Here is a 12,773-nt window from a genome sequence, read left to right on the forward strand (position 1 = left end):
CATTTCCAGGCCCTCTGGAGAGATCCGATAGCCCAAGTAGTCTAGGGAGGTCTGATGGAAGGCACATTTGGACAGTTTTACAAACAGGGAATTGTCGAGCAGACGTTGCAAAACTGCCCTGACCAGTCGTTCGTGCTCTTCCACTGTTTGGGAATAAATGAGGACGTCGTCTAAATACACCACCACCCCTTTGAACAGAAAATCCTGTAAGACTTCATTGATAAGCGACATGAAAGCCCCTGGGGCTCCGGATAACCAGAAGGGCATTACACAGTATTCATATTGACCAAATTTCGTATTGAACGCTGTTAAGTGTTCAAATCCTTCAGCGAATCGTTCTCGGTAATATGCTTCTCTCAGATCCAGCTTGGTGAAGATACGCCCCTTCCCCAATGCATCGAGTAGGTCCTTGATCAGGGGCAAGGGGTACTTATTCGAAAGAGAGACAGCGTTTAAACCACGATAATCAGTACAAAGTCGCAGGGTCCCATCCTTCTTTTTCACAAACAGAACGGGGGCTGCGTGGGTGCTCTTGGTGGACCGGCGAATAAACCCGCGAGCCAGGTTCTTATCGAGAAAGGCACGAAGCTCCTTCTCCTCGGTGGGGCTCATCCGGTATATCCTACCCTTAGGAAGTTGCGCCCCTGGGACCAAGAGGATTTTACAGTCTGTGTCCCTATGGGGGGGAGTTGATCGCACTCTTGTTCTTCAAAGACTTTGGCTAAATCCCAGTTCATGTAATTCCACAAACCATTCCGCAGCATCCCCATCCAACACGGATCCGATGTCTCGCACTTTCTTGGCTTCGGATCGATAGAGATCATCAAATTCGAGCATGTGTGCGTCCAGTTGTAGGATAAAATATGGCAACCTGGAAGCAGTTCCATCAAACCGTGCGGGGATGTGAGGGCGAGTATAGCCCCTACCGGCTATTGGAGCCACTCGCGGAGCTGGGGCGGGAACCTGTCCCGGTGGTGGTTGTGCCATAGGCGGCGGGATAGGCGGCGGAGGTTGCACCAGGAGTGGGACTCTATGTTGCTGCAAGGGGGCCTCCATTCGCGGAACGGTGCGAACAGGGGCAATGGGCGAGCGCGGGCGAGCTGCGCCGCCGGTGCTGGGTAGGGTCGCCCGAGGCTCTTCAACCTCCCTCCGGAGCAACGCTTCTCTTGACGCCAACTCTCTCTCCCGGCGTGTGAGAGCTTCCCGGTCACGCTGCAGTCTATCACGTTCCCTGCGTTGCATTGCGGCCTCGATTTCTCCTTGATTTTCCAGTGCTTTTAGGCACTCGCGTTGACGCTGGAGCTCGAGTCTGGAGTGTTCCAAAACATGATCACAGAAAGTGAGGTCTTTGAGAAATTGGTCTCTAAGAACACCCTTCTCACGGGACAACTCCGCTTCCACGGCTCGGCGCTGCTGTTCACGTTCCAGTTTGAAAGCTAGTCGCTCACTTTTGAGGGCTTCTCGCTCCTGCTCCCGTTCCAGTTCTAGGGCTTCGCGTTCTCTTTCGAGGGCTTCCCGTTCCTGTTCCCAGTCACGTTTGGCCCTCTCAAGGGATTCGAGCTGTTCCCAAAGATCCGGCTCCGAAATGGGGGGGCGCCACACATCCATGGCAGGCAGGGCAGTCGCCCCCTCAAGTTCATGCAGGTCTGGAGAATCCCGGGTGCGGGCACCGTCAATAGGCAGGGCAGTCGCCCCCTCGAGTTCTCTTAAGTCCGGAGGGTCGCGGGCGCGGGCATCTTCCGCGAAGGTAAGTCTGACTCTGGAACCTTTAGGTAAATCCAAAACATCCTCCCCGGAGTCCCGGGGTGGTGGAGGATGCGAGCCCTTCGGGCGCGCTCCGGTGCTCTGCCAGTGGTCTTCGGGAGGAGGGTCCTCGAGGCATTGGTCCAGAAATCTTTCCAGGGATTCCTGGGTATCCCCATGGATGGTCGATACCCCGATTTCCTCCCTCACCGTTTGCATCACCAGTTTGTAATCCACATGTTGGCGGGTGGTGAAATGCCGCTCCTGGGGAGCACGGTCCATCGACACCCCGCCACCAGGATCGTAACATTCCTGACGCACTTCCAGGCGTCCGGCCGAGACCGTGCGCCAAGCCATCAGGGGGGCTTCTTCCACTTGCTCCTGCAGTTGGAGGAAGGCTAAGCTCCGGCTGAGCTGGGGCCTGGAGAGGGTCACCAGGAAGATCGATTCCGCTGGTTCCTCCACAGAGACCGTCGTGTGGAAGGAAGAGAGGGAACCCTCTTTGGGGGCTACCACAGTCTCTTCGCATTCCAAAGGCAACGCGCTCTCAGCAGTCAATCCCTGCATGTTGGTAGACATCAGGGATCCACAAAAAGGATGAAGGATGGTACTTGACCACGATCAAACCGAAGATAGAATTGTGAGAATCCGCATAATGTAAGGAACCTCAAAGGACTCGAAATATAGCAACTGAGTTCAGTTCTTTTATTTCATAAACTTCAACGATCACATTACACGCAATGTGGATTCTCACTTTCCCGGGCTCAAGGTGTCGCTTATACGGACAATCCACGTAGCCCAGAACGTGGAATGCGCCAAGGCCAGGATAGCGGAGCAGAAACTAACCCCCAACCTTACAATAATCTAATAGCTATAATTTATTCTAAATATAGAAGAAGAGCTGAGAATGGGTATCATAAAAGCACAAACTCAATATATTAAAATACTTCCACTGAATTCTGTGGTTCTGATCAAGTATCATTTAGTTGTAAGCATGCATTTATATGCTCTGCAAGGCCAGTAGAGTTCTCACTAATGTACAGAGTTACCAGTTTAGTAAATGTTTGTAACTGGGTTTTAAAGTTTTCTGTACTTTTAGCAAATTAAAAAAAACTTAGAAAAAGAAAACCAAAACTTAAACATATAAATGATAACATTCCTGCCCCCCCCAAGACAGATTCTGTATTTATCTTTATTTCCGTTTCTTTTAAAACAAAATGGAATGTTCTATCATTTTGAGAAGGTGATCCAATTTTAAGAGATCTGTCCTGCCTCTCCTGTTTTCAATTTCTTATTTTTGGCCCCCCACAGCACTCTGATGAATCTGTGAGACCAGAAATCCAATAACAAGTCAAAATAACTGAACGACATGACAGCCCCTTCCCAAAATCCTTGCCTGCTAATTGTGTGGACTTTCAATTAATTTTTGGCACCATTAAGAACAACAGGGGCTTATTTTCACTAGTTCACCACTGAACCTTGGGATTATTTCAGCACTTCTTCAGACCATAATTTTCCATGTTCTCATCCAAACTATTTCTGGAAGTTTTTTCCAGTATGTAGCAAGTTGTGATTTGGAGATGTTTCATTATCTAACAAATTAACAAAATGTGTGCTTTGCTCTGCTTTTAACCATTTAGGGAGGGGAGAGGGAATACATCTACAATGTTATGTTCTACCTGAAATGTAAGCAGGAAAAACTTGAGACCAAAAGAGAGAAAAGGGGTAAAAATAATAATACATATATTTATTAAACGGAGCTTTGGAATTGTTTAAACATATTCCCTTTTAGCTACGGTATTTATAATATAAGCAATGTATTTATTTAGCACATTTGTATGCCACCCTTCCTGGAAGGAATTCAAGTTATCAAATTATATCGTCACAACAACCCTGCAAGGTGAGTTGGGCTGAGAGACAGTGATTTGACCAATGCCATCTATGGAACTTCATTACAGAGCAGGGATTTGAACCCAGGCCTCCCAGTACATGTACAACATTGTAGTAACTTAGGCACAGCTACATACTACTTTAATAAGTAAGCAGGAAAGATAATTAATGTTAAAGCACCTCATTAAAGACATACAGCTGCAAACCAAGGAAAGAAAATTAGTATTAGCACTGTGAGAAAGATACACAACAAGTACTATCACAGTGCTATTAATACTGAAATTTCCAACACATGTTAATAACCTTTACTTTAAAAGTGACATATTTAGACAGAACTTCTGTAGCAAAATTACTTGACGTAATCTTGGTATAACTATATAATCCATTTCACCCAACATAATACATTTTGCATCCATCTTTTCTTTAAAAGACAAATGATTTCATGCCCAAGGCACATTATAAACCAAAGCAACAGTCTTGCAGCACAGCATATTTACAACAAAAGATTCTGAAATGATAGTTTTCCTTCTGAATGATCTGAAAAATGTAGTAATGTCAGAATCCTTTAAACTGTGTTAGAACAAATATGCGAAGGGATCATGAGACTCACCTCCTCTTGCTGTTGTTGATTATGTTATCAGAAATGAATTGGGGAGGGGAGTGAAAGAGAAGGGTTTTGAAAAGAAAAAAAAAACTAAATAAGGTTGCTTTGTAAACAGTCCAATGGCAGTCGTCGTCCCCTTTTCTCTGCTTGCCCTGCATTCCTGGTTCCCGTCTGCAGCAAGGCTGCTTTACTACTCTATAGCAATTTAATGATCTCATGAAGCTGTGTTTGTATCAGAAAGGAGCCAAGAGAAGCAGCCAACGAGGCATTGCATGAGCCCCCTCTCCTGTGTTCTTAAAAGGCTACCGGCCGAACAAAACCAGGATGTACACTATTGTGATGTCTGCCAAACTAGGATTTAAAGAGCCAAGAGAAGCACCTAAGATACAGCTTGAGTAACAGGTGGGCAGCCAGATAGAGTTCATATGGAGAAGAGGTGAGTTGTTATCAGACAAATGGCATGATGCATCAGGAAGAGTAAGGTAAGTGGGGGAGATAGGCAGATAGATAAATGATAGATTCAGAAAATACGTTTTCTAGGGGAGTTAAATTCTTTAGAAATGGAGGGTTTTTTTCCCATGAAAATTCCCTCTGTATTATTTCTTAATAATCTCTATGTCTTAAAAATACACAGTAAAGTTTTTGAGACCAAAAAAGGATCATCATCAGCATCTTGTCTGCATGACAGTGTCCTACCTTTGTAATTCTGCTTTCTACAATTTAATTGTTTTGTAACTAAAGCCGAAAAAAATTCTGTAACAGACCTGTTGCATTAGTTACTGTTTGCTTTATGATGTCTGATAACATGAATGCCAGCCAAAAGATGCAGGCGAAACATCAGGAGAATGCCAGCCACAGATGCTGGCGAACAGAAGATGCTACTGGAACACGGCCATACAACCAGAAAACCTACAACACCCTTCTGTGTCATGTTTCTGAACAGTAGGATTGTTTTAGCACCAGGGAGGGCAGTTTTTGAAAGGGGATTTTCAAAAGCCTGTTGTTGTGACTTGGTTGCCTTTGCTGTTTGCAGAGGTGTGGGAAGAAGGACATAGAAGCCTAACAAATTCTTGCTTCAAAACTGGAGAAATCACTAGGTTTCAAAGATCACATATATATAAGATATATAGATCACAAAAACTAGCTTGTTTAAAGAGTTTTATATTTACCTTGACAAAGTGACACAGTCTGATAGCATCTTCCCATTTTGGACTGCTCACATATTCATGAAGTATGGCTGGATAAGGTGAAATGTTCATGTGAATGAGTGAGCCATCAGCTCTTCGGATAGTTATTTGACTTCCAACAAAACTCACGATCTGGGGATTTTTACTAAATTCACTGTTGAAAAAAATAGTTATTACAGATCATAAAATTGTTTTTAGAAGAAGGAATAGTCTAATTTGAATTTCTGAGCCTTGACTACATCAAAGTGGCTTGGCCAATAACTGTAGGGTGGAGCTTCATATTAACAGCTAGCTTATAGGCAGCCAGTTTAAACAGCAATCCTAAGTACTCAAAACTTCCATTTTATTCAACAGGACTTACTCCCAGAAAAATGTATTTAGGATTGCAGCTTAATCCAACATTAAACGCACATTACTTGAACAGTGATCTGCAGCTAGGTGGGGGGAAATCTGGTAGCTGATAACTTGAACCTAAGAGATACAAAGTGAAGCCCCTACTTTAAATTAAAGAAAAGCCACCCTCTGTTATACTGTCCTGTAACTGCACTTATGCATTCCATGATGTGAATCCCACTGGCTGAACTGGAGAATGTTAGGAGCAGCAGTGGTGTAGTAGTTAAGAGCAGGTGCACTCTAATCTGGACAACCAGGTTTGATTCCCCGCTCTGCCATGTGAGCTGTGGAGGCTTATCTGGAGTACTAGGTTAGCCTGTGCACTCCAACACATGCCAGCTGGGTGACCTTGGACTTGTCACAGCTTTCTGGAGCTCTCTCAGCCCTACCCACCTCACAGGGTGTTTGCTGTGGGGGGTGGGGTGGGGTGGAGAAGGGAAAGGAGACTATAAACCCCTTTGAGTCTCCTTTCAGGAGAGAAAGTGAGGGTATAAATCCAAACTCTTCTTCTTTGGTAATGGAGTGTAGTAATTAATAAGCACTATCCATAAAAATAAACAATACCTTGCATCTTTTTCATAGATGGTTTTTGGCAAGAGATCTTTGTCTACATACACGACATTGGGATAATACCAGACTGTAAACCGTGTATCCTGAAGTCCACAAAGTATGTTGCATGTGTCGTTCCACGCCAAAGTATGCACCATTGTTCCTTAACAGAAAGTAAGCAGAATATCTGGCTTTAGTGCACTGCAATACAGTACAGGAATTAGGATCTTCAGCCTCCCTTGCTAAGGAAACATTAACTCAGTTACGTATTCTACGCAAAACATTTATGTTTGAATTTTCATAAACTATAACTGGTGCCCTGAAAGACTGAAATACAACTGACAAACATATGCCTGAAAGACTTCATGGGCAGGTCTTTGTTTTAACACTCTATTTGGGCTGCCCAGAGCCCTCCCACTGGGGCTTTATGTATTTGCAGTGCACTCTAGCTGACACAAAGATCAGGGTCTTCTCACCCTGGTTTCTCCAGCAGAAAGATTAGGAAAACATCAATCTTTTGGAGTTCAGATGCTAGAAAGACTGTCCAATTACGCACCGATGCTTCAAGCGGCCTTTTGCTTTCAAATTATTAATCATGCAACAGCTTTGATATATGATTCAATTTAGATTTTCCATTATGCAACTGTTCTGAAATGACTGCGCTTTATTAAGGGGAAGCCCCACGTTTTCCAGGTACGAGGAAAACACAACTTTTTTTTTTACTTTGCAGGGAAGATAAAATAAATGTATGTGCGATGCCTCCTTCGGGGGTTTTCCTCCCTCCCCTCTTCACCTTTTCCCCTCCTATAACAGTGTTCTCCTATACTTGCACCATCCCACTCTCCCCCAATTTTTCGGCCAGCTCTCCCCTCATCTCCTCCAACCTCCATATTTGTTCTGCTCTCTGATCAAGTGGATTCTGGTGGATTTTTTTCTTTTATTATTATTTTTTCTTTTAAAAATGTGAAAAAATATGTCAAATATCTGTGAATGGCAACTATAAGACCTCTATCTGGGGATTGTGATTTGCAAGGAAATGCATTACACCTGCACCAAGCCAGAAAAAAAGAGGCAGAAACAACGGTAGTGCGCAATACATGCTACTTGTCCTGAATGAAAAGGAGGCAAATGTACCTGTGAGAAAGGGCAGAATAAGACACGGGCGCATAATTGGCCTCTGTTTCTTACAGTATGATTGGCTTTGTTGTATTTGTTTAAATATTTCTTAGGGTTTATCGTGTACTTTTATGTTATACATCAGTTTGAGGGCCTTATGGCTAAAAGGCAATACAGAAATGACCTAATAAATAATATTCATCACTGTTTTTTTCACTATGAACAGTATTCTGACCATAGTTTTGTCAGCTTCTTTAACTTGCTTTTTGACTATGCTGTGCAAATTTCAGTTACAAGTTACAACACAGTGAATTTTTGGTCAAATCTGTATTTTAAAGACTGACCTAAAATATACTGCAGAGTATCCTAACATGGCATCTGTTCACAAGGGGGATTTCCTTATTACTATCCAGATAATTCTCATGTAAACTCTTTCCTTTAGAAAGCAATAAATGTGTCCAATGTACACCCAGCCATGGTGCTAAATAATTTGCCTGTTTTTAATCTGCCAGTTCTCGTTATAACTATACACAACTTCTGAGTATCTGCTCTTTACTTGTGCAGTATTAACCAGAAAGTCATGTTATACATTTGTGAAAACTCTTTGCAATTTGAAAATTAAACCTTCATGTGTTATTGTTTTTCTAACAAAACACTCTCAAGCATACAAAGAAACAGACTGAAACACAAAGAGTTATGACATTACTACATTCAGATTTTAGGGCTGTTCTCTGTAAAATATAGTCACATCAGTTTAAATGTCAACACTATTTTATTGCTGATTGTTTTCAACTACGGAGTGATTCACAGATGTTAGAAATTACATCTGCCATTGGCTGAAGTGCTGACATACTCCTTACATCTGTGCTTCCAAAAAATGTTTGCCAAGCAAACTACTGGAATTTTATCTTTGCATGATGCTAACCTGCATAAACCAACCACTGTAGGCTGCTGTCAGTGCTATCTCTGCACATGGGAGCCTCTTCAGCATGGCGTTTTTTCCATCTTACTAATGCAGAACTGAGATCATCACGTGGAAGAGGCCTCCAACATGTCTACTTGATACAGCAGCTTTGTTCATGAAAAACCACAGAATGAGTTGATGACTTTTAAAAAGGGAATTAGATAAATTCATGGAGCAAAGATTTTTTTAAAAAATCTGGCTTGGCTAATAGCTGATAATAGTATCAGCTATTAGCCAAGCCAGATTTAAAAAAATCTCAGATGAACTTGCTGGACGCAAACAATGAGAAAGATCTTGCCTTCATGTCTGTTTGTGGCTGCTCTTGGAAACAGAATTAAACTTTTCATATGCTTGCTAGGGATGGGGAAATCTCCCAGTCCCCAGCAGGCTTTGCCCATTAGTACTACAGTTGTGTAAGGAAGAAAAGTAATTTTTTTTAAAAAAAATACAGTCCACAACAGTGTGATGTCACTTCCAGGAAAACCTGTGAAGTGACACCACGCCAATCTAGAAGTAACCAAAACTCTATGCTAAAACCATAGAGTCTTCAGCGAGGAATCTTCAGTCTGATCCTTGATTACATTTTGATTTTCCGTCAAGACATTTTGATAAGACTAATGTGGGAAGCCGCCACTTTGTCTGTTCTTCCCATATGACTTTAGGGGTTGTCCATTAGTGGAGTGACAAGCAAAGATTTTATGCTGTAACAGCTAAGATAATGTAAGAGACAACTCTAAAAGAAAAATGAAGCGGACTTTAGTATTCTGTGTTACTTGACATCATTTCAACATAATTTTAATGAAATTTACCATTTAGAGAAATCTGGCATCAATTATAGGAGTTGTGAAATGATCAATTGTTTTTTTCTTTTGTCAGTAATGGACCAGAAAACAAAAAAATCTGTTGCAGGAAGCTGGTTAATGTTGCTGAAGAAATTCTTACCTATTTTGATTACTTTTTGTTCTTTCCCAAACCTCTTAACTGAAGTGATATAGAGGTCTCTGTTCTTGTCAACAAAAGCAATTTTCCTTTCATTTGTAAGTCCTTTCTGGTCTAAGGCGATTTCCAGGATTTCTGTCTATAACATAAATCATAATTTTTGCATAAGAAACAAAGTGTTTTGAAAACACAACCCTCTGTTAAAGAAAATAAGTTTTTTTTTCACCTGGAATCAAGAGCCAGTTACATTATAACCTTACTTTATTTATTCATTCCTCATAACAACACTGTTATATAGGTGACACTAGAAGACTTGGTCCAACAGCAGGGAGCTGAATCATCTTATTCACTTTACACTTTGCATTTTAAGTACAACTTTTAAAAATTACTTTAACCAGGTCTTTAACTAGCACTCTCATCAGAGGCGTGTGGGGTCCAAACGGCACCCGGAGACAAAGCCTCCTTTGGGCGCCCCCCAAGAGCCCCACCTCCACACGTCCCTGCTGCTGGGAGCCCTGGATGCCCCAGCCCCACCTACCTGTAGAGCATGCAGAGTTGGGCCTCCCTCAGCCCCGCCTCTTGGTCTGCCTGGAGATCAGGGACGTGGTCCCAGCTCCCTTCTTTTAGCAGGCCCATCCTGCCTTGAACTATCTTTTCAGGTTATGGTGAGCATTTGAAAGCACTTGAAAAGATAGTCCAAGGGAGTGGGCTTGCTAAAGGCAGGGGGACAGTTCCTGATCTCCAAGGTCAGTGCCTTGGACTGTGTTTTCAAGTTATGGTGATCATTTCAACATACCCATGAACCTTTGCTACCACGATCTATGGCAAAGACTAAATCAAGAGTATATCCTGCTACATGAATTGGGCCAGTCACAAATTGAGCCAAACTCACAGTTGTCATAGAAACCATAAAAAAACTGAGCCAGCCCAGTGAGGCTATTCTCAGCATGAATGTTGAAATCCTTCAGCACCACTGTAGCATGGGCTTCCAACACCACATCCGAGATCACCTCGACCAACTCAGACAGCGGAAGCCACCAGGCAACAAGGTGGACAATATGCCAGCAGCAAACTTGTTCTGTTTCCATAACCCAACAGCAAGAACAAATGCTTAAATCTTGCCACCATATGGATTGACTGCCTGACTAGAGGCATGTAAGTTGTGTTGATTGAGACAAATACAGCCCCCTCACATTGTTTATTTCAGAACAGTCCAATTCACTTTAATACAACTTGTATAATGAAGTGCTACAGAATTCTAGCCTTAATGCATCATGATGAATTCATAAATGAATAATATTGTGCATTCTATGCATAATTAAAATGCCATCTCTTTTATGTAAACATCAGTGCCAACAACATCAATAACTAAAACAAATAAAAACAGTATCAATAACTAACACCCAGTAGTGTTGCGCCCACAGGGAAGGGGGGCATGACGCCCTGGGTGGGGCAGCAGTGGAGGCATGGCCGGGCAGTTGAGGAGGTGGGGCGGGGGTGTTCCAGGGGCGGGCAATGCCGCAGCAGGGGTGCAGGCTACATGCACGTCCCAGGCGTAGTTTCCCCTCACTCTGTCTCTGCTAACACCCCCCCCCCAAAAAAAAAATACTTTATTGGCTCTTCTGTAACTTTTCACTACTTTGTGGAATTGAAACAACACTGCACCTCAGCAGATATATCTATGCTTAATGCAGATGTGGGAGTGGAATCCTTTTTGTGTGTGGAATATTAGAAGGCAGGCTGATGTTTACGTCTTCCTGTATCTAGTTCCTTTATATAAACTTTCCCACCATGGGTACAGATTTGCAGTATTACATCCTGGTAAGGTGGTGTGGGAACAGGATTGCCAATCTCCAGGTGATAGCTGGAAATGTCCTGGGATTACAACTAACTCCAAGCGACAACAATCAGTTCACTGAGCTGACAACTCTAGGTGGAAGCCTAGGTTAAACCAGCAAGAGAAACAAGTGAGGAAGTTTTAAACACTACTCTTCCACACTAGCATTATTCAAACAAATACAGGATTAAGTACTGTGTGCTTGCCTTACAACATACAGCTCCATCCTGAGTTAAAGGTATTCACAGTAATAATTTTGACTGAGAACAGTAATAATTTAACTGATAGATAGGGCTCCAGGTTAGAGTCTATTGTTGAAATTATGTTGTTATTATGACAGTGGAGAATAAAAACAAACATAAAATGCTCTAAATCAGATGGCTGTTGCAGGGGACCAACACATTTCAGACCAGAAACAAATCTCTCCAGCAATTTAGCAGTTCCTAATAAGTTTGTGGTACTTTTGACAGATGGGAATAAATACAACTACTGAAGACCAAGGAGCTTCAAAAAGATGTTGACATGCTCCATCTTGGGTTGACATTGCATTAATCGTTAGAACAGTTATGATTAGCTTTGCTCAAAAAAAGCAAGATCGAGGTCAGAGATAAGAGGATTCTTACGCAGAATGCTGCAATTCATCTTCTTTATTAGGAACACTGCTCCCATTCGAAAGGGAAATGCAATGTCACCCCAACTAGCTAGCACACCTGCATTGACTGCTTTTAGCAAGTGTGGCTGGAAGTAACACTTAGGATCACTATGGGGGAGGAGGGGGATTAAGTATACAAAATTCCCCAGGCTCAGTCTGGAACAGTGAGAAGCCAGGCAGTACTCCCACCTCATTCTGCAAAAGAACAGCTGGTATATTGCCTGTAAAGGGTTCTTTTTACCATAACACACAGGTGTGGATTATACAAGCCACAAATGAGTACTAGGTGTGTTCCCATGTTCTATTCAATATACACTTCTGGCCACGTCTCTGTAAAAATTAGTAGTTCACAAACTCAGTGCCAGTTTTAATTGCTTCCACATCCTTATGCCCCAAAACTCGCATGCATCAGCCGTTCAATATCAAAAAATGGTGGATGTATAACTTCCAATTTTTTATCTGCTCAGCCTTTCAAACCTTCTATCTTTCGGTAATTTTTAAAGTCTTTTAGGTTATTTTGATCAGATTTTGCAGGCTTGTAGGTAGAAATCTCCACTTTTATCAACACATTTTTTTCATTTACACAACTTTTGCATATCTCTGCATTTTGCTATAAAGATGACTGTGTAATGTATTGTCGAAGGCTTTCATAACCGGATTCAACTGGTTGTGGTGGGTTTTCCGGGCTGTGTGGCTGTGGTCTGGTAGATTTTGTTCCTAACATTTCACTTGCATCTGTGGCTGGCATCTTCAGAAGTGTATCACAAAGAAAAGTCTGTTTAACACAGTGTCTAGTGAGAAGGGAAAGTTTAGTGGGGTATATTCCCCACCCTGGGACATGGACAATATACCCCACTAAACTTTCCCTTCTCACTAGACACACTGTGAAACAGACTTTT

The 12,773-nt window shown here is 42.4% G+C and overlaps 1 protein-coding gene across 5 annotated transcripts in view; it reads right to left on the minus strand.

The window, feature by feature from the left end:
* IFT80 (intraflagellar transport 80) overlaps nt 1-12,773 on the minus strand; it is an 83,826-nt gene that overhangs the window by 11,263 nt on the left and 59,790 nt on the right. For all 5 annotated transcript variants that reach the window (XR_007245269.1, XR_007245270.1, XM_048505864.1 and 2 more), the window contains 3 exons: nt 9,389-9,524; nt 6,382-6,529; nt 5,407-5,578 (listed from right to left, as the gene is read on the minus strand). Coding sequence is in view for 3 of the 5 variants with exons in the window: in XM_048505864.1 (XP_048361821.1) it covers nt 5,407-5,578; nt 6,382-6,529; nt 9,389-9,524 (456 nt within the window). In the remaining 2 variants the exon portion in view is untranslated. The remainder of the gene's footprint in view (nt 1-5,406; nt 5,579-6,381; nt 6,530-9,388; nt 9,525-12,773) is intronic.

Source organism: Sphaerodactylus townsendi, linkage group LG08 (assembly GCF_021028975.2).
Source record: "Sphaerodactylus townsendi isolate TG3544 linkage group LG08, MPM_Stown_v2.3, whole genome shotgun sequence".
NCBI classification, from domain to species: Eukaryota; Metazoa; Chordata; class Lepidosauria; order Squamata; family Sphaerodactylidae; genus Sphaerodactylus; species Sphaerodactylus townsendi.